This window comes from Podarcis filfolensis (assembly GCF_964270895.1).
Source record: "Podarcis filfolensis genome assembly, chromosome: 2".
Taxonomy (NCBI): Eukaryota; Metazoa; Chordata; class Lepidosauria; order Squamata; family Lacertidae; genus Podarcis; species Podarcis filfolensis.
Window position 1 is genome coordinate 54,927,545 of NC_139605.1, and position 26,091 is coordinate 54,953,635.

At 43.6% G+C, this 26,091-nt stretch overlaps 1 protein-coding gene across 4 annotated transcripts in view; it reads left to right on the plus strand.

Annotated features, from left to right (window-relative positions):
* Window positions 1-26,091, plus strand: part of RNF123 (ring finger protein 123) — an 88,882-nt gene that overhangs the window by 33,206 nt on the left and 29,585 nt on the right. For all 4 annotated transcript variants that reach the window (XM_083603255.1, XM_083603256.1, XM_083603257.1 and 1 more), the window contains exons 25-35: window positions 219-302; window positions 989-1,096; window positions 1,582-1,759; window positions 4,183-4,257; window positions 4,844-4,931; window positions 5,203-5,290; window positions 5,502-5,586; window positions 9,093-9,232; window positions 9,486-9,674; window positions 11,760-11,835; window positions 13,892-13,976. In XM_083603255.1, the coding sequence (XP_083459381.1) occupies window positions 219-302; window positions 989-1,096; window positions 1,582-1,759; window positions 4,183-4,257; window positions 4,844-4,931; window positions 5,203-5,290; window positions 5,502-5,586; window positions 9,093-9,232; window positions 9,486-9,674; window positions 11,760-11,835; window positions 13,892-13,976 (1,196 nt within the window). The remainder of the gene's footprint in view (window positions 1-218; window positions 303-988; window positions 1,097-1,581; window positions 1,760-4,182; window positions 4,258-4,843; window positions 4,932-5,202; window positions 5,291-5,501; window positions 5,587-9,092; window positions 9,233-9,485; window positions 9,675-11,759; window positions 11,836-13,891; window positions 13,977-26,091) is intronic.

Genomic DNA, 26,091 nt, shown 5'->3' on the forward strand with positions numbered 1-26,091 from the left:
TGGATCTGTCTGCTGCCATCTTATGTAGTTCTGCTATAGGCTGTCAGCTGAAAATCTGTCTCCAGGAAAGCGACTGGTGGGAGGGGCTCATTGTGGGGTTGGGCCCTGCAATGTATTGATGCTGCCACAAGTTAAGTGTTTGGAAAATAATCCAGTATGTGCTATAACCTGTACAGAAAAGCTCTAGCTGGTACTACTGACCCTTATTTGTGTTTTAGATGGTAGGTGTTTCCGATGATGTGAATGAGTATGCTATGGCACTGAAAGACACTGAAGAAAAGATTAGCCGATGCCCAAAGAGGGTAAGAATAACACGGGGATAGTTATATTCACTCTCCCTTAAAATAGGCCTATATTGCCTGCAAGCTGTTCTCTTTCTTGAGAATCATTCAGGTGCTGAGCAGCACTCTATTGCTCTCACTGATTTTCTGCAGGCAGACTGAGAAGTAATGGTGGCTAATTCTCCATTTAGCTAAAATAGGATGGTTGTTTTTTCTGGTTAATGATTAATGATTAAAACAACAACGCCTTGAGTGTTAAAGTAAACTTCGGAGCCACACACTCCTGCAAGATCATGGCTCCCTTTCCATCAAAACATGGTTTTTATCTTTGTGGAAGGGGAGTCATGAATTTGCATCAGTTCTTGTCTCCTGTGTTACACTGTTCATGTGTGAGCAGTTGTTAAATGAAGTTGGTTTCCCAAGGTACCACTGGAATAGATTCTCAACTTCCGTGGTGGTGTGTCTAATGTGGAATTGGTGTCAAGACTCCTCTTAAGATTCCTTGGATATTGTTAGGTGTAAAAAGTTGTGTGTACTGTAGCTAGCCAAAGACCATGGCAGCTCATGCTTTTCCTCAACATTAAAAGAACATCCTGTGATTGTGGTAAGGGTTTTGTGAAGTACTGGACTTTCTGTGTACATGCTTCTGAAAGCAGGAAAACATATGCACCATTGCTCTTCATCCCCACCTTCTGTGTCCAATTCAGAGAAGAGACATCCATGATGAACTGGTGAAGAGTCAAAAGGTTTTCTCAGAGAAACTTAATCATCTGAGTCGCCGACTTGCTTGGATCAATGTTACCATTTATTCAAAGGTGAGAAGGAAAGTAGTACATATAATATCAGTGAGGTGCCTCACCTAAGCTTGGGCCATAAATTCCGGTTCTGGCCTGGCCAGTGCTGAATGGAGCTGTACCATTTCTTCCCAAGTCTTGTATGTTGTGCTTCTGTTAGTAAATCCTGGTAAAGTTCATTTTTATTAAAGAAAAATCTTGCGTTTTAGTAGTAAATTCATATTCATTTTTCCTGCATTTTTCCAGAGTGCACAAAATTGTTGACCTCCTTTTCTTTTATTTCCTCAGTAGTATTTACTCTGATCTGGGTGTGGGGAACCTGTGGCCCCCCAAATGTTGCTGAACTACAACTTGCCTCATCCCTGATGGTTAGCCATGCTGCCTGAGGCTGATGGGCATTGGAGTCCAACAACATCTGCTGGACCACAGGTTCCCTGCCCCTGCACTTAGATATATTATTTCATGCCAATTGAGATACAAACTGACTAGGAATTGCTCCTTTTCAGGAGAAGATGCAAGATATATACTGGCTGCTACGGGTATGCATCCGCACTATTGAGCATGGAGACAGGATTGGTTCGCTCTTTGCTTTTATGCCAGAATTTTATCTGAGTGTGGCTATGAATAGCTACAGTGCTCTCAAGAACTACTTCAGTCCTGTCAACAGCATGGAAGAGCTTCCAGGTGAGGAGGAGAAGGAGGGAACCGGAGAGGGCCTCTGAGCAGGACCATCTGTAATTTTGTGTATAGAATTCAATGCGCAAGAGAAAAGGGATAAGAACTCCACACAGAATATTGCATGCTGCACAGAATTTGGGTTGCAAAGAACCTTAGCTTAACGTGCCCTAGTGGTTGTAAAGATGTGTTTTGAAAATATGCTGGCTGTGTTGTGGGTGTCGGAATCTTCAAAGCCTTCAGTCAGAGGAATTTGGCACTCTCCAGGTGCCCGGCTTTGATTCCTTGTTGATCTCCCCCGTCTCGGCTCCCGGCAAGACAAGGCCAGATCTCTATCGGCCGATTCTCCTCAAACGTGAGGAGAACACAACCACTCCCCCCTGCCATCCCCAGGGAGGGGAGAGAGACAGACAGAAATGTATTTACATGCCTTTATTTCTGTCTTTCCAGCAGTGCAGAGGAAACATGTCTGCACTCCTCAGCAGCCACAGCAGAGAGTAAATAACTCCACCCATGTACTTCTGGTACAGGGTCATGTGACACTCTGAGCTAACATCCGGTGCTCAGAGCACATAATAGACTGTTCCTTGTTCCCACGGTACAGTCCCATAACATCAACATCCTGTTTGGCTTTCCAGCCATCTGGAGCACTCAGCAGCATTGCTCCTTTTTCGTAACAGTGGGGTGGTATTCAACCAAGCTTTACGCAGAGTAGACTTATTGAAATTATAGACCTAACTTAGTCATGTTCATTAATTCAGTAGGTCTACTGTTGAGTAAAATTTGGGGATACTCTTGAGTGGTACTCAACTTTCTAATCACATTAGGTGCTGTTTAACTTGCTCACACAATTGTCCTGCCCTCCACACACACAAAACTTCAGTCCGGGTCCCCGGGTTTCTCATCTTGATAATGCCTAGTGCAAGCTATAAGAAGCATTGTTTGCCCCTGCATCCTGAAGTTGATTAAATGCTATTCAGCCTGACTGCCTACCCTTATGCCTAATAACTTTTTAGTATTTATACATTATCTGAGTGATGTTACCCTGAAACACTGCAGCTCCTGGTAATTATACTGATCCCCTTTTTGAAGAGTTGCGGTCATAAAGGACCTTTGTGTACAGTTTTTAGAATTTCAATAAAAGTCATTTAGCAATTTTGCAGGGCAAGAGTAGCAAAACATGTAGAAAATAGCCATTCTTACTATGCAACTTCAAGGCGTAATTAGGTTAAATAACTGCATCATATTGACTATCAAGAACTGCTCAAGCAAAGCATACAAACCAAGCCTTCTTGCTTACATCGTTTTTGGCCTCCTCAAATTCCAGTGGTTATGCTTGTTTTCTGTCCCTGGTTTTGGATTGTGTTGTGTTTTCTGCCCTCAGCCTGCAGTTACATTGTTTTGGAAATATATGCAAAATACATTTCCTCCTTTTTGAAGTACTGTGAAGGGTGAGAAAATACTGTCATTGTGTCAGAGCAGGTGTTGTGCAGTCTGGCCCTGGAGATGTAATTATGAAAACTGGTTTGGAAGATCTATTTTCTTATTTCATAGTTATTCCAAACTCCTCCATCTGAAATTCCTCAGCTCTCCTTTTTGGCTGCAAGCTTTTTGGAAGTGAGGCTCTGTATTTCAGCATATTGTTTTTTCTCTGTAGGTGGTACTCTATGAGAGCCACAATCTCTTTCATTTTGGGGATGAAGCCAGATATGACACCAGGAGATCTGTGATTGGATTGTCCACTCTCCCCCCCCCCCCCACCTCAAATGTCAAAAGCTTGTGGTGGATTTTAGATCAGAGCTACAGCACTGAGGAATAGGTTTTTAACCCCCATCCCATCTACAATTTCCCCAGTCTTTATTCTTCTGTCTACCCCAAAGCTGCTCCATAACACAGTTCAGTATTCCTATTTTAGCTGTGTTATGCGGGTATTAGTCCTATACAAAGGGACTACTGTATATTATTACTAAGAATTTGCTTAACTGTAGGGAAGTGTCCAGGCTAATTTTATCAAATTCAACAACTGCTATTCCTGTACTGATTATATGCATGTCTCAGAAAGCCTATACTAGTCAAAGAGATGAACCCAGTCCACAGCCTACATGGCTGCTTTCTAACCAGGTGTGTAAAAGAACTTCTATGGACATTCCCACTTACTTCCGATGCTTCTGGTTAAGTGGTAAGGTAAAGTTGGCAACACCAAATGCTGCTGTGCAGACTTCCTGCCATCATTCTCTTAAACTTTAAGCTTGATTCCTGACTTGCCTGCTAGAGACTCAGACAAGTGGTAGCCCATCCTCCATACTTGGACCGTGTTTTCTCTCTGTAAATCTGAAAGCTCATTCTAGAAATTCATTCTGCTGCAGCTGCTATATCCTATAGCTGTGGGTTTTTTTTCCTGCATCCTGATATTCTGAACTTTTTCTTTTCAGGCTACGAAGAGACTTTGACTCACCTCGCTGCCATTTTAGCCAAGCACTTTGCTGACTCAAGGATTGTGGGAACTGGTAAGGCAGCTCCTGTTTTCCAAAGGTCATCCTGGGCTGTAGGTGTTATGTGTGTGCATGCGTGCGCACATGCATATGTGATTGGGGGAAAGAAAATTAAGCTCATGCTTGCTGTTTTTTTAATTTTATTTCTACTTGATACTTCTTGAATAGTAAGGGTGTCTGTTTTTAATGTTTTTAACACCTCAGATCATTGCAGAATTCAATTATTATTTTTGGGTTTGACATTTGTCTTTATATCCTGTCCTGCTTACTAGTCCTGTAACTGTAGTAAACTATGCTTGCAATATTTCACACAGTGAAAATCTGGACAGAAAAGTTTCTGTTTTTGAGCTATATTTATGAAAAATCAGCAACAATGGCACTACTGACATGGGTTGCCATACGTCCAAATTTTACTGCACATATTTCCGATTTCTGCCCAGACACTACTGCCCACTGCAGTATTTTGAATATGTCCAGGAAATCCCAGACGTATGGCAACCCTAAGTATGCAATTGCACCACAATATCTGAAGTATTTTTCTGGCAATCTATGTCCCTATTATCCCTACTCCACTTACATTCTGTCTTGTTTCCACATTCAGACATCAGAGACTCCCTAATGCAGGCATTGGCCAGCTATGTTTGCTACCCACACTCACTCCGTGCTGTAGAGAGGATTCCAGAACTACAGTAAGTTCTTGGTTTCACCATTCCTGAAAAATATTATATGTCCTGGAAGAGGATTATTTCTCTCTTCTTCTCTGAACCAGGCATGATTCCTATACTTATAATCCCTTTTGTGTGGAAGCTGCTGCTCCCCTTGTTTCCTCACATTGCACTTCTGATACTTCCCTCTCAAGTAAACTAAACATCTTGCCTTGAATCCTTCCCAAACCCCCACTTTTTAACCTTGGTGCTGTTTTCATGGTGGTTGGCTGACTTGTTTGTTTTACTCTGGCAGGCGAATATCCATGATGAAGAACCTGTTGGCCCCGTACGAGCAAAGACCCTGGGCCCAGACCAACTGGATCCTTGTACGACTGTGGCGAGTAAGAACAGATACCCTCTGCTTCCACATTTGTTCAGAATTTCCAGCTTGTAGTTTTAAAACCAGTGGTTTCCCCTCTGTTTGAACTTTCCCTTAACTTCTTGTTTGAACTTTGTTACCTGCTTCTGGCGAGAGGGTCTCCATGTTCCTTGTTGGGAGATAATGCGAGGTCTTCTAAGCAGACATTTCTCCCTTCCCCCCCTCTCCTGTAGGGCTGTGGATTTGGATACAGGTACACACGGCTTCCTCATCTCCTGAAAACCAAGCCAGAAGATGCCAATCTCCCCAGCTTGCAGAGTGAGTGGGGGATAGGGAGTGGAGATGTGTTGCTTTGCCATTACAGCTTGTGGGTAAATGCAGTCCTGTAACTGAGATTATCCTAATCTGGTTAGCTGTTGACTGGTACAAGAAGGGCAGGATCCTGTTGTGTGGTGCCCCCACACTGCTGCTGTCTGTTGGCACAATAATCGGCACCAGTGGATCCTGTCTGTGTCTGGGAGCTAGAGGGCTCCTGATGCCATGTAATATAAACAAGTTGTCTCTGTCCCTAACTTAAATGTGTGTGGCAAACTCAGGGTGAAAGTTTTCTTATTAACACCCTCACCCAGCTCTCTTCTATTTTTGAGTGCAAAACCTTAAAACAAAACAAAACAAAACACCACCTCCATATAATTGTGATCACCCTGGTTGTTTTCACTGGTTCACTAGGTGATGACCAAAAAAGCTCTGGTGTATATTTATAGGAGACAAAACATTTTAGCAGCATATGGCCAGAGCAGGCATGAGTTGACAAAGTGTGAAAGCATCCCCAAAGGCACACCAGGTTATAGTCTTAAGGAGTAAAATTGATTTTTCTAAGGAAATCAAGTTGATTGGCATTGGTGGTACATTGGATCCAGCAGGCACTGCTTCTCTTGCAGCTCTGGGCTGGTCTTCTTCTGTGAATGTTAGTCCTACTTTGTTCTGAGGCATTTGCCACTCACTTATGGCAGCCATGGTTTAGTAATCAGGCTGGTCTTCCAGTGTTACCACAGTACTCAGAATGGCTTTGTATCCAGCATGGCAAGGATCTCTGAGAGACTCCAGTTACAAGCTGTAGGGGGAGCTTTGGCTTCTCGTCTGTAGTTATTGATGTAGTGAAGAGAATGATGGCATCTGTGTTGCTGAGTGGATGGCAAGTTATGAGTTGGTCCTGCACTCTTTCTCTAAGAGAGCATATAATGCCGGGACAGAATGACTAACCTCACAGCCCAGCAGAAGGTGGCAGTAGTAACACCTGCTTGACCCTTCTAAGAAAACTTGCATCTATAATGTTTCTCTCTTTGTTTTGTTTTGCTTTTTTCTTTTCTGCTTTTTTTGGGGCCCAGGAGATCTCTCTGTTGCTAGTTTCCAGAGTAAGTTTCCTGTTGTCTTCCCTTTGTATGGTGGTGACATAGTTTTATAGCCCTCTAGTAGAGCCTTTTCCCCTCCCACCCTTGGTGCACAAGCCGGTCCTTTGGAAACGATGGGGTAGAAAGATAAAGCGGGATGAGTCTGGCTGCCCCAAGTGATGGTCCTAAGAGCCATCCAAATGTTTGTCATGGTGACCTGTCAAATGTGCCTCAGGGTGGGTGGTTAAGTATGCCTCTCCCTTTAGTGTGGAGGGAATATTACGAGTCCACAGCAAATATGTGTAGGTGCTGTTAATGTGCTCTCCATAGCAGTTTCCCCTTGTGGCTGTGGTGTCAACTGTCCTTTTCCTCTTTATTCTTCTCCATTCCACTTTTTTTTTTTTTTACACCTCTCCTTCTGAAAATATGGACACAACAGGGAACAGAAAGGTTGAGCAGATACAGCTTTCCTGAAACTGCTAGCTCCAGTTCTGGCCCAGTTCTGCAGGCTAATAAGCTGGCTGTTTTTGCTGAGGCTGTCATGAAACTCCATCCCTGGGGGTGCGGTCATTGAATGACCTTGGGACACCTATGCAATTGGGTTCACTTTTCTAGGTGTCGGCAAGGTCATCACTGTCTGCCAGTGATTTCCTCCATGTGGCTCCGAAAGGTCTAAGACAGGGCACAGGATCCTTTGGCTAGTGATCCTGCTTTCTGCTATTTTGAGGTGTACTTGAATGAATAATTAATACCAAGTTAATTGAAAGGAGCCTATTTACCAGCTGTCCTTGGGACACTGCCCTAGAGGGGCTGAGTCCACCCCCCTCTCGCAGGTCTTTGTGATGCTGCAGGGAGAGATTGGAGCACAGACAATGGAAGACATATCAGGTGTGCTCTGGCCATTACTTGGGATGGAATATCTGAATGTGAAAGTCAGCTCACCTCTCTGCCTGTCCTGTTACAATCCCTCGCCTTTTGTGCCTGAGTTACTGCTATGCTTGCCTAATGTTGATGGGCAATTTAGGGGCACACCAGTGATTAGTCGTCATTTGCTCTGCAGCCTCAGTTTATTAAGGGACAACTCATGCTCATTTCCTGTCTAGGGCCCCCTTTAGTAACTAAAGCGATGATGGGACTGGCTGGCTCCTAAGAGAGGAGAACATGCACATACATCCTTCTAGCTTAGTCCTCTACTGGCTAGTTTTTTGAGACTTGAGTTATAGGTCCTGCTGTTAAGAGGTTGGCTAGAAGAGCTCTTAAAGCTTATTCTCACAGTTGTGAGCCTTTCAGCTGCATTCTCTTGAAAGCAAGCAGTGCTCTCACATGTGTGTCACTTTGGGACTCTCATTTGGCAGGGATTTCATTTCAGTGCAAAACTGAAGCTTCGATAATCCGGCTCTGCCTGACAACTTCCTCCTGGTTTACATCTGATCTCTAGCATGTTCCAAAGGAGGGAAAAGTGATGTAAGGTGTGCTCCTGGGGTGGGGTGCCATCAGTGTATCTCAGATTTCTTTTTCCACTGCTGCAGTCCTAGTGATGTCAGTAGTATCTGCTGCTGGGTTATAGTTCCATTGTGAAAAGTTTTACCTTATTCCCTGTGTCTAAGGGAAGTGAGGAAACAAATGGCCCTGCTTTAAGACTCTGATGAGGAGGACTTATTAATAAGAGCTAGCAAAGTTCCTGTAGCTAACACACACACACACACACACACACAGAGAGAGAGAGAGAGAGAGAGAGAGAGAGAGAGAGAGAGAGAACATTTAAAATGCACCCCTGTTTCAGGCTTGCTTTTGGGTTCCATGGGCAGGCTGGAAAAGAGTTGGGTTTAATTCCCCCTCCCCTTTAGATTTCTCGCCCTGATCGGAAATGGGCAAACAAGTGTGAACATGTGCCATGCTGACAGAGAGGAGTGGGACTGTCTGTCTTGGGTGCTGATTCCCTGCTAGGGAGCTACTGTGATGCTGCTTTCAGGAGAGATTAGTGCTGAGCTGACCTAGGGCATTGTGGGGATGAGCAGGAGGGATGCTTGGCTTGAGCTCAGCTGCAGGGCACAGCTTCTTACTTGCAGAGAGACAGCAAATGTGCATGACCACATCCCAGCTAATTCAGACCGGCATTATGGCAAAGAGCTCTGGGCCTTGGAGACGGGACAGGCTCAGAATAGTCCATGTGTGAGAGCTGGCCTTGGAGGGCAGCTGCCGCCTCTACTTATTGTAAAGAGGGCCTCTGCTGGGAGGAGGCTCCAAGAATTCCTTGTGATTTTTGAGAGACAAAATGAAGCTGAATGCAGTGAAAGGGGCACATACGTATAAACTTATAAACTGTTCCCCATTTCCACACGATGGCAGTGAAACAGGCTGGGCTTGGGCAGCAGCTGCCCAGCACCTTCCGGTAGTGTGGCCTCTTAAGAAGCCGCTGTTGTTTCATTCCAGAGCCTTGTCCCTCCACCCTGCTGCAGCGACACATGGCGGACCTGCTGCGGAGTGACCGTGAAATGGCACCCAGTTTCCTCAACAGTGTGCTTAACCAGCTGAACTGGGCCTTCTCAGAGTTCATTGGCATGATTCAGGAGGTGAGAGTTTTGGATCCGGAATAAATCCGATTGAAGGAGTAAGCCTCTGCCTGTCATCCTGGAGGACAAAAACAAAAGTCCTTTCCTTATTAGGTGTCAGTAGCAGTTTGCAGCACAGTTCTTGTGGGATGCTGGGATTGAGCTGACTTGTGCATGAACTGGAAAAGCGGGGAGGGTTAGGGGCAAGTGTGAGGAGAACAGCTGCTCCCCCTTCCAGTTCTTACATTAAGCTGCATCTGTTTTGCTTGGGCAGATCCAGCAAGCTGCAGAGCGCCTGGAAAGAAACTTTGTAGACAGTCGCCAGTTGAAGGTGTGTGCAACGTGCTTTGACCTGTCAGTGAGCCTGCTCAGGGTCTTGGAAATGACGGTCACACTGGCTCCTGAGATCTTCCTGGACTGGAGTCGCCCCTCATCAGAGCTATTACTCAGGAGACTTGCACAGGTACTCACTTCTCCACAGGAAAACATTAGGTTGGGTACATGGCAAGGGGCAAAGGTTTTTAGCTGAGGATGTGGGTGCTGCCATTTGGCACAGTCACAGTTACCAGTGTGAACTATATTATTCTAAAAGAATGTGTCACCAGCAAGTTTAGGGGCTAACTTATACAAACTGCAGGCTGGCTCTCCCCTTCCCTCCCCCACTACTGTCTTACTCTATTAGTGATTATTCGGAGATTGTATGTGTGCAGCAAGGTCTCCAGTTCACTGCCCTCTTTCATCTTTGGTAAGCCTTAATTTCTTCCTGGAAAAGAACTCCAGAGTAAAGACAGCCAAACATTTCAAGAAGTGGAAGGATAAGCCAATCTGTACCCCTTCCCAATGATATTCCTAAGAATCTCCTTCTCTGGGCTTCAGCCCTTGCTTCCTTTTTCAAATGCCTTAATGCCCCCTATGGTTTACTTAAAGCTTTTAAAGCATGATGTATCAGTAAATCACCTTTTCTGTCAAACATCAATTCATACTCACATGCATCAGACCAGTACAGACAGAATAATTCATTCATTCATTTATTTCAATGTTTTCATATCCCTCCACCTGTTTGCTCCAGATTGGAGCACAAGGTGGCTGTCAGCACAGCTTACAATGTAATACAAATATAAAATAAAACAGAATAAAATCATAAGTTCATTAAGGAAAACTAGCAACACAAAGCCGAAACACCAACCACCATCAACAATATCAGGTTCCAAAGGCCCAGACAGGTAGCCTTGCATGTTCCATTTCCATTGTCCATGGTCAGCCTGGCCACCATATGACCAGACAGTTGATGAGCAGATGTCCTGGGAAGATTACATGGCCACTTGAGTGAAGCTGCTAAATCATACAGCCGTTAGCCATTAGGTAACAATGGAGAACATGAAACTTATAGATGTAGACACTGATGCTTAAAGATGGGGAGGGCAAGGTGTGCATGTCACTTGGGACTTGTTTGCATGGGTCACTGTAGCAGATCCATCTGGAAACCTAGTTTGACTTGTCATGCGATGACTGGCCATGCAAAGAGGCTTGCGGCACAGCAGAACCACCTATAAGCAGTTACATGCAGATGAAGTAACCAAACCACTCATATTTGTTCCGAGCACATCTGTTCACACAACCAACTACAGTGCAGTGTTTGAAAATAGGTTGACCAAAAATGTCAGGTTTTAATTTTGAAATGAACTCTTCGAAAGGCTTTTATGAATTGTTTCTTAAAACAGTGCAGTACTTATCGCTGGAGGGGAAAGCAATGTGCCAAATGTTCTTTGGGTGCCACTTTCAGAATTCTGCCACATTCTAGTTGAAGCATCAGCTTGCTCTCTGGAATGATGACTCACTGCTGGCTATTTCCTCATTTTGCTCAACTTCTTTAAATCAAATATCTCTGCACAACCTTGCATGTACCTTTGTGCTAAGGTTCCAATGTATGCATGTGGAAATTTGGCTTATTAGAAAGGGACCCCATCCATCCATGGAATTAAGAGCTGTTTTGCCTTCTAAGAGTTTTTTCATTGAAAGTGTCCACAGCCTGAGATGTGAGCTGATGCAACCCGAGCCACATTTTCAGTCTGTTATTGCTGAAGGCTCAGGTCTGTTGTCATTCTAATGGGTCACAGAGAGGCCTGTCATATTTCTTTTCTGAGCAGCCCTGCTGATGGGTATCCTCCGTGTCATGAAATCTAGGGCCACACAGAGCGTTATCATGCATCCATCTAGTATCTCACCATTTGCTGTAAAATATATGTTCTTGGAAGACCGTCCTCTGCTATTGTGGGTCTGAAAGGCAGATAGTTCCAAGGCATAAAGGAAGGAACTACCCTCAAGGCCCTTTTCTGTATCCCAACACACCTTATTACAATGCAGTGCCCAATATTGTGCCTGCTGTTGTAGAGAGATTTCTGAATCCGAGGGAATTGAGTTGTCTAAACCCTGATGATCAGACTGGAAAGTATCAGGAGTAGCATATGTGCATCTCTTCAAGTGTGCAGAGAGAGAACTTGTATCTTCTGCTTTAATCATTCTGCCATCTCTTCTTCCTTCTCCACAGCTGCTAAATCAGGTGCTGAATCGTGTGACAGCTGAGCGGAACTTGTTTGACAGAGTGGTCAATCTTCGTCTGCCAGGTGAGCTTCCTTCCCAGCCACCTTGCAGTCAGTCCTGCTTTGGGAGAGGGACCATAGCTCAGTGGTAGAGGATGTGCTTTGCATGCAGAAGGTTCCAGGTTCAGTCCCTGGCAGCTCTAATTCAAAGGAGCTCAAAGGTGATGGCAAAGCTGTCTGAGACCTTGCAGAGCCACTACCACTAAAGAGTAGGCAAAGCTAGGTAAGAAAGACAAAAACTCTGACCTGGTTGTGGACATTCATTGTGTCTGCACAGGGGCTTCACCCACTCCCAGTCCTTTGAACAACAAGATAGGAAATGTCTGTGGGGAGAATTCTGTGTTGACCTTTTATCTCTGATTATGGTGTCAGTGCAGCTTCCATTGATGCCACTGCTCCCTCCCATCCGCTCTTCAGATAGGCAAGAGCCCAGCAGAGCACACGTGAGAATGAAAGATAGCATCCAATCCCAAAAGGAAGCCCTATGTGGTCTTGGCCTTCGCTGCTTACAGAAATGCATAAAACCTGCAATGATGGGAAATGGGATCTTTTGGCTCTAAACAGTAAGCAGTCATTAAGTGATGGCTGTGTGCCCACCTACTCAGGGTGAAGGAATCCATTCTTGTACAGAGCTTGTTAAATTGCAAAGTAATCTTTAGGGAGGCAAGATGTCCTGCTTCCGCACTAAAAGCTGTCAGAGAGTGGTACCGGTGAATGAGCAGGAGCTGCATTTAACTGCAAAATTGCTGACTAGATTCCACTTACACTATAGCTCCATTATCTTTAGCCCTTCATTTTGGCTGGTTATTCTGGTGTCTTATGATGAGAAAAGGACAGCATGTGTTAGCAGTGTGTGCACTCTCTGCCTGTCCCCGCCCCCTCCCGCAGAGCATGGACCCTTTTCCTTCACACAGCATTATTAAATAACTGCTGTGGCACACACTGCTGCAGATCCATGTCATACTGATCAGTATTAGGAAGTAAACAATATTGCTGAGTCAATGAGCCCTTGTGTTCCTTCTTGGGGAACAAGGGCTCAGCCCTCATTGAAAACTGAGATTGTGAATGGAGAGAGCATAAAAAGATCCACACACTCCCACACATTTTTACACTTTCCTATTCGTTGATGGATTTATTCATTTGGCATCTGTGTGACGTAAGTAGTGTGATAGAAAGAACATTCTGGAATAGGTATGGTCGTAAGCATGTGGAGTAAAGGACCATATAAATAGCTGTCATCCTGAAGAAAGTTGTCTCTGAAGTGTGCCTAATTTTAAATTTGGACAAGCTTGTTTTACCCCCCCCCTCCGCTTCCCTTAAAATTTTGAGCATTGTTTTAGTCATACCCCCATTATCCCAGCTCGAGCACTTCTGCCCTGTTGGAAACATGGGGCATATTGGCATGTGTGACCACCATTAAGTCTTCCACATTTCAAAGCATTGGCTACTTTCATGCTCACCTAGAAGCAGGAGAAAATTGGAATCATCACTCAGCACTTCTTCAGACCTGTCTTCAAGTGCCGTTTTCAAGGTTATGTGCTTGAGAAACACTCTGTGTTTGGGTGACTCGGGGGATTGTATGCTGACTGGAAGGTGGAGGAATGCTGGACCACTACTGAAGGGCTTAGCACAATTCCAATTTTTTTGCACAATCCTTTTACGTGCCCTTCTAATAGAAAACCAGACAGTGGCATTAGCAGAGATGAGCAAGTGCTTTCTCTAGTGTTTGTCACTTACCTCTAAGATTTCCTGTTTGCCAAGGAGGTTCATTCTGTTTTGTCCAGAGTTGTCCATGCTGGGAGTGGTGGTTGAGGAGGACTCATTTGATCTTATGGTGCTCTAGCAAAGACCTGATGAAGCTGATGGATGTAGTAGTACAAATCTTTAAATGAATTAATACAAACATTTATCTCCTCCTGGTCTCCTGAAAACTTAGGCTGGTGGTGTTCCTCAGTGCAGTCCTATGCTAGATTTGTCCTCTGCTATAGTTAAGAAGATAAAAAGGGGTGCTCAAGGGAAGTCAACAAACTAACTTTTCATAGAAGTGATTGTAATTTGAAATACCTGCTTTCTTCCCTAGGACTGGAGAGCGTAGATCACTATCCAATCCTTGTGGCTGTGACAGGAATTCTGGTCCGGCTGCTTGTTGATACTGACTTCCAAGGGTAAGTGCTGCTTAATTCCGCTCCATGGGGATGAAGATTTCATTGCTTGTGTTCTAGTTTACTATTCTGAAATGAGCAGCCTGGCAGCATTGTGTATTAGGGTAATGATGCAGTCTTTGTCTTTGCCCCCTGTTTTCATATGCTCAGTCTAGTTGCAGGATAGTAAATCCCCAAATAATTTCTGTCCTGTACGTTGGTCTCTGGGTGTTTTTGTGCTGCGACTATAGTGTACTGGAGAGCTATTTAAAAGAAAAAAGGGGGAGACATCCTGTCAATTTAAACCTTCCATTGAATTATTTAAAGAGGTAGCCAACGCGGTGCCCTCCAGATGTTGTTGGACTACAACTTGCATCATCCCTGGCCCTTGCTGGCTGAGGCTGATGGGAGTTGGAGTCCAACAACATCTAGAGTATTAGCCACTCTCTGGTGTAACTTTGTTTGCTTTTGTTCTCTGCTTGCTTCTGTTCTCTGCTTACACGGCTGTGTAGCTCATGCAAGCTATACTATATTATGTTCCTTGGTTGTTGCGTGGTGTGGGTTCGTGGCAGATTCTGCTTAGGGGGTGGACAGTTGGACAAGATGATCTTTAGTTCTACTCTATTCTTACAATAACTTTAAAGGGAGATCTGTCCTATCTCTGTATGTTTCTCTCCATCTTCTTGTTCTTCTTTTTCTAGAAAGAACAAGCTTTGGGATTTAGATTTGGGAATGGTCCTGCCCAAAGGAAAGCAGGCCATTTCTTTTTACCTTTATGCATAGGCACCACTCACATCATGCTGTAGCAAAAGAATACTCTTTCTACATATGCGGTTACCTTCCCAAACTGAGCAATGCTGGCATCAGATCGTTTAGACAGATAAAACTGTACAGACATGCTGTGTTTGGTTGTGTTAAACAGTGAATATGTCTAGCTGCAGTAGCGTATGACAGTGGAAAATAAGCCAAGTCCCAAGGGAAAGTGGTTCTGACATGCCCCTCCAGATCTACTGCAGTGTGGCTGATGGCATTCTTGCTTTGCCTTCATTGCCCTTGTTACGGTACTCAGACAGACGTGATGGACAAGTCCCTTCCACAGCTCTCAGGACTTTTAGAGACAGTGGGTTGACACTCGCTTGTCATCTGATAATCTCTTCTCCCATCCTGTTGTGTTTTTTGAAAAAAACAAAACTAGCCTTTCCTTTATAAATTAAGTACTGGTAGTAGCTTTTCTTCTGATTTCCAATCTAGAAAAAATCATGTCTCCTAACAGGCAGGGTACGTTAGTTGAATCCTGCCCTGTGGTTACCAGGACGGGGGGAAACCAGGCCAGGATATTAAACCATAGTTGGAAGGTGGTTTAAGAACCTGGTTGTTCTGATCCTGATTGTCATAGTTTCATGGTTCAGACATAGCAAGAAATTATGTGAAATTGAAGACCTCTGGGGTTAATTGCAACATGCTAAGACAGGAAGAAGTGGTTTGGCTGGCATAAGGTTTGTTCATATCTCGGCTGATTAAGTTTTGATACAATCAGCTGAATGAGGTAAACAACTTCTCAAATGCAGGCAGTCAATAAATACATTTTGCATTTAATTCCACTCTTTTTGATGTCTACTGTGGATCTTAAAGTAGCATTAAAAACAGCTTTCAGCACTTCCTCTCACCCCTCTGCCTCACTTGGGGAAGGACATCTTTTACTTCCTGACCTTTGCAACTTGAGGAGGAAAATGGTAACATCAAGCTCCTGAAAAAGGTCCAGAGGGGTGTTTTAAAAAGAAGGGTGCATTCACTCCCCTGTGAAACACATGCAAATATCCATGATGATCATGGAGAAATACGTGCATAGCCTCCTTCTAAAATGAGCCTTAATTGCATTCAGGTCTAGGGATAGGCATTTGACAGGTCAAAAAGATTTGGCCCATTTGATCAGTCAGACTGTATAAGGAAAAAATATATTCTCAAGTGGGTTGATACTTACGTTAACTGCAAAAACAAGTTAGATAACTGTTAACTGTGAAAGAATGAAATTACCTTTTTAAAAGCATTGCTTTGAATTACAGCTTTTAACATTGTTACATAAGGTTTCTATAAAAGTGAATGATTTACTGAGCAGTTCTCCTCATTGGCTTTTATCCTGGAACAGCAGGGCCAGCCTGCAGTTGGATTTTTTTTGTTATAAAGGAAATTAAAGCAAAAATAAAGCAAAGTAACAACTATTTAATAACAAATGGCAGTTTTAAAGGCACATGCTAGATTAGCAGGTTAGTTCTTCAAGCAGCACCAGTATCACGGCTACTTGGAATATTTGACAATCTTTTAGATTCAAAAAATTAAATAGGTAACCAGCCATCCAGTGTGGCAACTCTATTCAGATTGCTTTTATCTTGCCTGATGTTCTAGTTTAATCTGTCTCACGGAAATGCAGTCCATATGAAACTGTTGTGTCACGTTTCAATTTCTCATTTGGCATGTCTTATTTTTTCAAAATGTTGTCCTTGTTTTGCAGACAGCTGAGCTCCATGTGGCTAGGCATTTTAGTTCTATAAACAGGCTATTTCTGATCCTCTCCACCCCCCACCAAGGCCTTCCAGATAGACACAAATCAACCTAATTATATCCTCCCTCCTGTGGTCAAAGCCACATAGCCCTAAATATAAATGTGCCAAGCACACCATATTAAAGTGAATTTTTATTTTTTTGAATCTGGTTGTGGGAAACCCTATAGAGGCAAATCCAATCCCACCCAAATTGGGGTAACAAGCTCCCTTTGTCCCTTACCTTTATATCAGCCACAGCGGCCTCAGCAGGGATTCTGGATCTACCAGAGCATCTAGTTTGCCTTCTTTCCAGATTGAACTCCTTTCATCATTGATCCTGTGCACTATCTAGCTTCTACACTAGTTCCTTTACAGCCCAGCTGATATGCTGACAGCCAGATGCAATCATAACCCTCCCTGTCCCTGTTTCCAAAGCCCATTTGCTTCCTGTTCTGTGGGACAGACTAGCTGTTTCTTTTCTTTTTCGCATGTTGTCCTCATCTATAGTGCCCTCAATAACCCATTGCTTTTTGAGGAAAGGTCGCATTGCACTTTCATAGATAGGAACAGACTAATGATGATATATTACTATTAAGCATATTTAACATGGCATATGGGATCTACAGCAAATTCCTGGACAAGTTTCATGTTAACAGGAGTAAATCAACAGCCTGAGGACAGAGTAGGCTGCATTTTCCAAGTGAAAACAGCACATTGCTTAATAACATCCAACAGATATTTGTTCGTTAATTATAGTGAAATATGGTCCTTTTCTCAGCAGTGATTGCAGCTCATTATAGAGGCCTCCCTTGGACTATTGTTGTATCATATAACTTCTAAATTGTTTCTGAGGCATGAACAGTGGATGGGAATGGGGCTAATTACCGTCTCTGTGATCTGTAGCTTCTTGATGCTGCTGGCTTTCATTGAAGAGGGATCGGGTTTTGTTCTGTTGGAAGACTATGGAGGGAGCATGAATCTAGGGTCTTTATCTCTTAACACTGTGACTTGAGCAATAGTATTTTCATAGCTGTAATTGCTATGAAATCATAATGGAGATGTTTTTGCAGAAATGCATGGGTGAATCAAGAGTTTTCAAGGGCCTAGGGCAATTAACAGAGTCTATGACAGGGATGGCTGACCTCCAGCTGCAAATTTTTCAGACCCCCCCAAGCCCCCAGCAATTTTAGCAGCGACAGGAAAAAGAAAGAAAAAAGCATGATGCTGGGCTTTAAACCTCTTCTTCCAGTTTAGCAATCTCCTGTTGATGCAAATTATCCCTTCCTCATCTGATTTGCAAAGATCATCTGAAGAGGGGAGACTGTGTGTCCTGTGCATGTGTGCATGGCCAAGGGTGGATGTGGCTCTATGGCCAAAAAACGGGTTCTGTATTCCTGGCCTAGGGAGATATATATAAATAAGATGGTAACAGTGGGGGAAGGACAGGATTTGGAATCCTTGGCAGACCTATGGAACAGCTTGTCAGGTATCTCCTGATCAGGAACTTCCATCACACCAATTGATTACTTACATTACTTTCTCTTCAGTTTACTTGCTGTAGATACCCCAGGTAGAAATCCTCATAGCAGACCTGTACCTGCCGTGCACTAATGGTACATTTGGTTAGAAGCCCCATTGATGCTTACCTATAAAATGGCAGCCATTCTTCTGCAATGCCAGGCATAGTGCCAACTAGTTGCTTTTCTATGGAAGGCTGAGCTGCTTTGGTTTTGATGGAAAAGGTCTGGGTGCCTTTAAGAACTCCAGTTGCTGACTTACAGTCAGACCAGAAGGGGGCATTGTGAACATTTAGTTGAAAATGGATATCATTTAGCAGCCCCAGAGTATTAGGCTGAACTACAGCATACATTGTGCTCTTTAACAAACTTACCCTAAAGATTGTTAAAGGTTCTTCTACACCAGGGTTTACCAAACTTTGGTCTCCATATGTTTTTGAACTACAACTCACATCATCCCTAGCTAGCAGAACCAGTGGTCGGGGATGATAGGAATTGTAGTCCAAAAACAGCTGGAAACCCAAGTTTGGGAAACCTTGATCTACACTACAGAGTGAAACTGCTTTAAGCCAGTTTAGCTGTCATGGTACTGATTTCCTTCCAGTGAAGTCTGATAATTGCCGTTTATTTGATAATTATTTTGGAATCTATTCTGGAGGTATGTGTGCCAGAATGAGATGTGGTATTCTGGATGCTCTTGTTTCTATACAAATGTGTTAACCACTTCTAGACATCACTTTTTCAAGATTGGTAGATGGAGAACAAGAAGGCACACTGGGAGAGACCTTAGGCCAGGGGTGCGAGCAATCAGTGGCTCACCAAACTCTTCGGGTGCTTGGGAGGCATTTAAATTTATTAGAATGCTTGTTTAACTGGGGCTGGCTGGAAAACTGGGCTGGTGACAATTACATGCCATACTTTTCAATGAGCTCAGTTATATTACCATAAATTCCTATGATTTCCAGACCATGACAACTATACTGAAAGGCCTTAATAACATCTAAAGCAGGCATACAGAATTGAGAAGTGGGGATCTCCCATGTAGGGGTTTGCAAAGGGGATCCCCGAGTCTTGGTGTGGCTTATTACACAACCATAACTTGTGGTTGCCACTGATCATTCCATTCAGGGTGGTTCTCCTCACTTGCCACCTTCCTTCAGAAGCCTAGCAAGAAGGGAGAGAAGTTGCTCCAACTTTTGTCCCTTGAGTTGTCCTTGGAAGAAGGAAGGGTACTGCTTCTCTCATGCTGGGCTTTTGCAGGAAGCACCAGTAGCACCTCACTACTGCTACCTCCTGCAAAACCCCAGCAGGAATAGGATCTTTGTTCTGGGCATGTAGTATAGGGCGAGGGGGCATGTCCTCTCATGAGTGGACTTATAGAACCCTGGTTAGAAATACATAATGACCTGGGATTCAAAGAGCTGCTTTAGGCATGCCCTAAGGCCTGAGCCATGCATGCCTAATAGGAGTTTTGATTCCTCCCTAACCTCCACCATAACCCTAACCCTAACCTCCACCTCCACTAGGCAATAGACCACAATACAAAGCATAGCCTTTGCTTGGAGAATCAATTTCTTTTGACCTGCTTGTGCTAACATTGAAGAGAGTCCCATGGGTCCTCATTTGAGCCTTGGATAAGGCCTATGGAAACTGGCCTCATTCTCTGCATCTTGAGTTGCACTTGACAGATGTTCTGTCCCACTGGCAGATTGTCCTTTTGGAAAAAACACACACAGCTAATATGTCAGCATGATAGTCTTAGGCAGGGATGTGAGTGTGCATCCTAGCGATTTGCTGGTTGCCATGGCTGTGATCAGTCACCAGCTATTGAGTTCTTGTCTTAACTGGCCTGTGCTGTTGTCAGCACATACCCCAGTGCGATTACAAAGCTGCAGGAGCAATGTAATGCATCCTGAGATGGGCATCACATGGCTCCCATTTCAGTTCATATATCTAAAGTTGGGGGGAAGTGTTGCTGTTGACAGATGGCAATAATCATTAGGCTTTCCCAATTTAATTAGGAATGTTCAGCAGTGGGTGGGAATTGTAAATTATACGAGGAGAAGAGCTTCGTTATGGGAAGAAGGTAGGGTGTGAGCTGCTTTCTGCAATTAAAAGAGCAAGGAATCATAGAATTGTAGAGTTGGGAGGGACCTGAAGGGTCATCTCGTCCAACCCCCTGCAATGCAGGAATCTCAGATAAAGCATCCATGACAGACGGCCATCCAATCTCTGCTTAAAAGCCTCCAGTGAAGGAGAGTCCACAGCCTTATGAGGGAGACCATTCCAATGTTGAACATCTCTTACTGTCAGAAAGTTCTTCCTGATGTTTAGTCGAAATCTCCTTTCATGTAACTTGAAGCCATTGGTTCGAGTCCTACATTTCAGAGCAGGAGAAAATAAGCTTGCTCCATCTACCCTGTGACAGCCCCTCAGATATTTGAAGATGGTTATCATATCTCCTCTCAGTGTCCTTTTTCCCCAGACTAAACATTCCCAGCTAAACATAATCCTCCCAAATGAAGCACCTATGATGAGCTCTTATATTCTGAAGAACAAAGGAAAGTAATCTTCGTATTTTGACTTTGTGTGCCATTCATAGTTATTACTCTGAAAACATCTGAAATGTTCTCTGAATAAATATGTATTCATAAGCTGTACCTTTCTGAGAACATCAGACACTTTAGCCTATGGCTAAAAATATGGAGGAAAATGGCTCAACTGCAAAGCTCACATTTGTGCACAGTGTGATTAGTTCTAAACTGGTAATCTGTTTAGCTTTTTCTTCCTCAGTTTGTGCATAGGAGACAATTTAGCCCTTATAATATCTGACTATATTATTTATAAAAATATTTGCTTTCTGCTATTCATAAAAAATATCAGTGTTCTGAATCAATGCTTAGACGTTCTCTGCACTGTCACTGGCTTGAGAAGAGGAGTCCAGAAATTCCATTCACTGCATATCTTCAGTGTATATTAACATTTATTGACAAAGAGTACGTTTTCCTGGGCCTTTGGCTAATTAAGCAATTTATGGCCTTTTAAACTGTGTGGGGTTATTGTTTTTGTTTGTTGTTATGATATTGTGGTATGTATGTTTGTGTTTTTATATTGTAAACCTCCCTGTGATATTCGGATGAAGGTGTAGAAATAATAATAATAATAATAATAATAATAATAATAATAATAATTTGGTGTTATGATTATTTGTGGCAATAGATACATACAAGGATTACAGTTTGTGAGAAGCATTGACTTCTCAGTGCCAAAGGCAGCCCCACATATCACAATGACATTAATCCAGTTTGGAGGTGACCAGCACATGTATCAATGTGGCCTGACTGTCTGTAACCTGGGAAATGCCACAACTGATGAACCAAATTAAACTGCTAAAAGGTGTTCAGGGCCACATTTGCCCTTATTGGCAATGTTGGATCAAGGAAAACCCCTAAGCTATATACTTGCTTCTTTAGAGGGAGTGTAACCTCACCTGGAGCAGGTAATAGACCAAATTTCCTGGACCCAGGGACTGTCAATCCATAGTTCTGTCATCTGGTCAAGATTCGGCTTCAGTTTATTGGCCCCCATCCAAGCCATTACTAGGTGCAGACACCAGTTCTGCATCTCTACAGCCTTGAGAGTAGATCTTGAACCGAGTGCTCAGGGTTAATTGGTTCTAAAAGGGTGCTCTAGAATTACTGGATAGTGAGGTCTACTCAGGGGGCAGGATGGGGCAGGGTTTCATTTAGTACATAAATGTCAAATGAAGAGCTTGTTTTAACTTGCTTAACATGCTGGGTTGGGGGAGTGAAGCTTATAGAACTTTGAGAAATGGGAAATTCCAGTTTCAGGGGAAATCAGGAAAAGCAGAATACATCGATGTAAATGTTGGTAGTCGGGGACCTTCAGCCTCTTTCTACTCTTATAATTAGGCTTTTAAAGCTAGTCAGCTTCCAGCATTGTAACATATAGTCTCTGTGCATGGGCTGTTCCTCCTGATAAGGACGAGGGTGCCCTTTTTGTCCTGGGGTGATCCTGTGATCAGAGAAGCTTAGTTTCTCTCCTGGTGCTGGGGATTAACAAATGTTTGCAAAAACCTTTGAAGATTCAAAGTGTTCAGAACACTAATTAATTACAATCTCATTGCATTAATCTGGCATTTGGTAGTTCTCCTTTGCCTCACACCTGGTGAAATTAATAACTCCCTTTGTAGACATGTCAGATGCACAATTCAGTCAAAGAGCAACTTGGTAGAGCAGGACTGATCCGTTATATGGATTTGTCTGTCTGGGCGACTAAGTGCTGTTAATGTGGGTCAGCTATCACTTAACTCTGGTGCCGCATGTGATGGCTAATCAATAGAGTATCACTAACAGGGGTCTATACAGTAGCAGATGACATGGTGGTGCTCACATAACCTTGTTTGTGTCACTGTTCCTTACTAAGAGGTAGAGGGAAAGGAGAAGGCAGTGGCAAGGTTGGCACGGTTCAAACTCAGAGTTATCTGGTACTCCTGCCTGGTGCATTTGCACCATGCCTACCTCACTGTCACCTCACCCCTCCATCTCCCAGTAAGCAGCCGTGACACAGCCAAATGGAGGTCAGGTAAGTGCTGCTACCCCATGGTCCACTACTGGGTCTGTATGAGGAGCCGCAGTGTAAATTGCCCTGTACTGCTAAATTGACATACCAGCCACTGATTATAAATGGGGTTTGGTGCAGCCAGACGCCTTTTGCTTATAAGGTATTAACAGAAGAGCTGGTTCAGAACCTGCCTTTTCTAACTGTACATCCTGGGCATGAGAGAGACTGGCTATCTGACTGGAGTGCAGATTGTGCTGCCATGCTGCCATTCAGCTGGCAGGTTTTGTCTTTCCCCCATAAGTTTGACAGAAATGCAGGAATTGCAAGAGTGACTCATAGAATCATAGAATCATAGAATCATAGAATCATAGAATCATAGAGTTGGAAGAGACCACAAGGGCCATCGAGTCCAACCCCCTGCCAGGCAGGAAACACCATCAGAGCACTCCTGACATATGGTTGTCAAGCCTCTGCTTAAAGACCTCCAAAGAAGGAGACTCCACCACACTCCTTGGCAGCAAATTCCACTGTCGAACAGCTCTTACTGTCAGGAAGTTCTTCCTAATGTTTAGGTGGAATCTTCTTTCTTGTAGTTTGGAACCATTGCTCCGTCCGCTTCTCTGGAGCAGCAGAAAACAACCTTTCTCCCTCCTCTATGTGACATCCTTTTATATATTTGAACATGGCTATCATATCACCCCTTAACCTCCTCTTCTCCAGGCTAAACATGCCCAGCTCCCTTAGCCGTTCCTCATAAGGCATCGTTTCCAGGCCTTTGACCATTTTGGTTGCCCTCCTCTGGACATGTTCCAGTTTGTCAGTGTCCTTCTTGAACTGTGGTGCCCAGAACTGGACACAGTACTCCAGGTGAGGTCTGACCAGAGCAGAATACAGTGGCACTATTACTTCCCTTGATCTAGATGCTATACTCCTATTGATGCAGCCCAGAATTGCATTGGCTTTTTTAGCTGCTGCGTCACACTGTTGGCTCATGTCAAATTTGTGGTCAACCAAGACTCCTAGATCCTTTTCACATGTACTGCTCTCAAGCCAGGTGTCACCCATCTTGTATTTGTGCCTCTCATTTTTTTTGCCCAAGTGCAAAAAAAATTGGCCAAAAATTGGCAAAAAAAATTGGCCAAAAATTGACTCTTGGCCAAAGGCATAGGGTGGTATTCAAAGTAGTGCTGAAGCGATTGCTCCATTAGTGCAAGCACTTCAGCTTCCCTGGTGTAACGGATCTCCCCCTCTTCTCCTTCTGTGCCCTGTTCTGGGGGTCTCCCAACTGCCCTGCCAAGCCAATTTATGGGGGGCATGGGTGGAGGAGAGTGGGGGCAGTCCCCATTGCTCTAGCAGGACTCATTGTGCTAGCACCTGCTAGAGCAACTAGTTGATTAATATTGTGTTTTAATTGTTGTAACATTTATTACTATTATTATTATTATTATTATTATTATTATTACTATTACTACTATTATTTGGTTGTTTCTGGTCCATGATGTCACTGTCCAATTTCCATAGTCTGATTCATGTCCTTGGCTGAAGTAGAGTTATTTCCTCTTCTGTTGTGGCTTACTAAATATGGAGCATTAGTAGAAAATGGAACCATCAGCTCTCATTCTTTAGGAATAATCTCTCTACAAAACAACCACTTTTGTGCTGAGTAGAGGTGGGGGCCGGGGCAGAATGACTCAACAACTTCTTGCTTTCTCTTGGTAAAACGTAAGTGTTTTATGCTGACCCATTAGCTTGATGTATAGGCAGTTTAGAAACACCAAACTTGGCAGCAGTGTGAGTTCTCGATTGCTGTTGTGTTTGCTAAGAGACGGCATAGTCCATTCCCAAGGGACATTCATTAAGCTTTCAAAGTCCTGTGTGTCAGAGAAGCTGGATTTTTACTAAGCAACCCCAATTTTTAATGATGGATTTCTGTGTTTTTAAGCCTCTTGAACTCTGAAAAATTGTCTCTTAAGTGCAGCTGCTGTTAACGAGGCTACCTAGGTGGTTGTAGCAAAACAGCTGATTTTATTGATGCAAAGGTTTCTTTCAATCTGCCAAGCTTGGCTATTTCACTCCATGTTATGTGGTTTTCTTCGGATGCCCTTATATTGCTTTCTTCTGCTCCTTGCTTGCTTCCCCCTGGCTTAATTTTGGCCACTGTAAGAACAGCAGCCTAAAGGGAAAATTTAAGCTAAACTGTGGAGAGCTTGGTGGCAGACATTTGTGTACTGTGCTGTTTTATCCAAAGGGCTCAGAGCAGGTGATGGTATGTGCTTAATTTTGTATTGTCACAGGGTGAGTTCACACATTTAGCACTGTGGTTAATGATAAGACAAAGGTGCCCTCCTGTGGTGAAAGAAGGGTATAAACCAGGGGTTTCAGGGACTAAAAAAATTGTGATTTTACCACATGGGGCGCTTTTATACACACCTTAAGAAGAATGGTGCGTAATGAATATGTAAGTTAATTTTGGACTATTAGGGATGGTAAAAGGTAAAGGTAAAGGACCCCTGGACGGTTAAGTCCAGTGAAAGGCAACTATGGGGTGTGGCACTCATCTCGCTTCAGGTCCAGATGGCTGATGTTTGTCCATAGACAGCTTTCCGGGTCATGCGGCCAACATGACTAAACTGCTTCTGGCACAACGGGACATTATGACGAGTGCCACCTAGGTACTCATTGTTGTAAATGTCCGCTACTGCTCTCCATGGAGCAAATGAGGCAGCATTGGGGCTCTCCTCTTAAAATGTGAGGTTAGCTTAACATCTGTTCCAGAAAAAAAGGAAAGCATTGTTAAAGACAGAGTAATCAAGCATATACCAGAAGTAAGTCTTGCTGAAGCAGAACCGGTGTGGTTTCTGCAAGTGTAAGTTTTCTCTCATTTGCCTGTTAGAGTTTTTTGAGAGTATCAACAAGCAATTAGATAGAAGTGATCCATTTGACATTATGTATTTGGGCTTTCAAAAAACTTTTGACAAAGTATCTCACTAAAGACTTCTGAGTAAGCTTAGAAGTCATGGAATAAGAGGAGAGGTTCTTTTGTGGATGAGGTTAAGAAAAAGGAAGCAGAGAGTAGGAATAAATGTAAAGTTCTACCAATGGAAGGTAGTAGAAAGTAGAGTCCCCCCCAAAAATGGTTTTGGGATGTGCTAGTTTAACTTGTTCATGGATGATCTAGAGCAGGGTTTCCCAAACTTGGATCTCCAGCTGTTTTTGGACTACATTTCCCATCATCCCTGACCACTGGTCCTGCTAGCTAGGGATGATGGGAGTTGCAGTCCAGCAACAGCTGGAGACACAAGTTTGGGAAACCGTGATCTAGAGTTGGGGTTGAATAGTGACGTTGTCAAGTTTGCTGATACCACATTTTTCAGGGTGGTTAAAACCAAATGGGATTGTGAGAAGCTCCAGAAAGATCCATCTAAACTGGGTAGTAAAATGGCAGTGAAGTGAATGGGCAGTAAAATGGCAGCGGTAGTGGTAGTCACTAGTGGACTG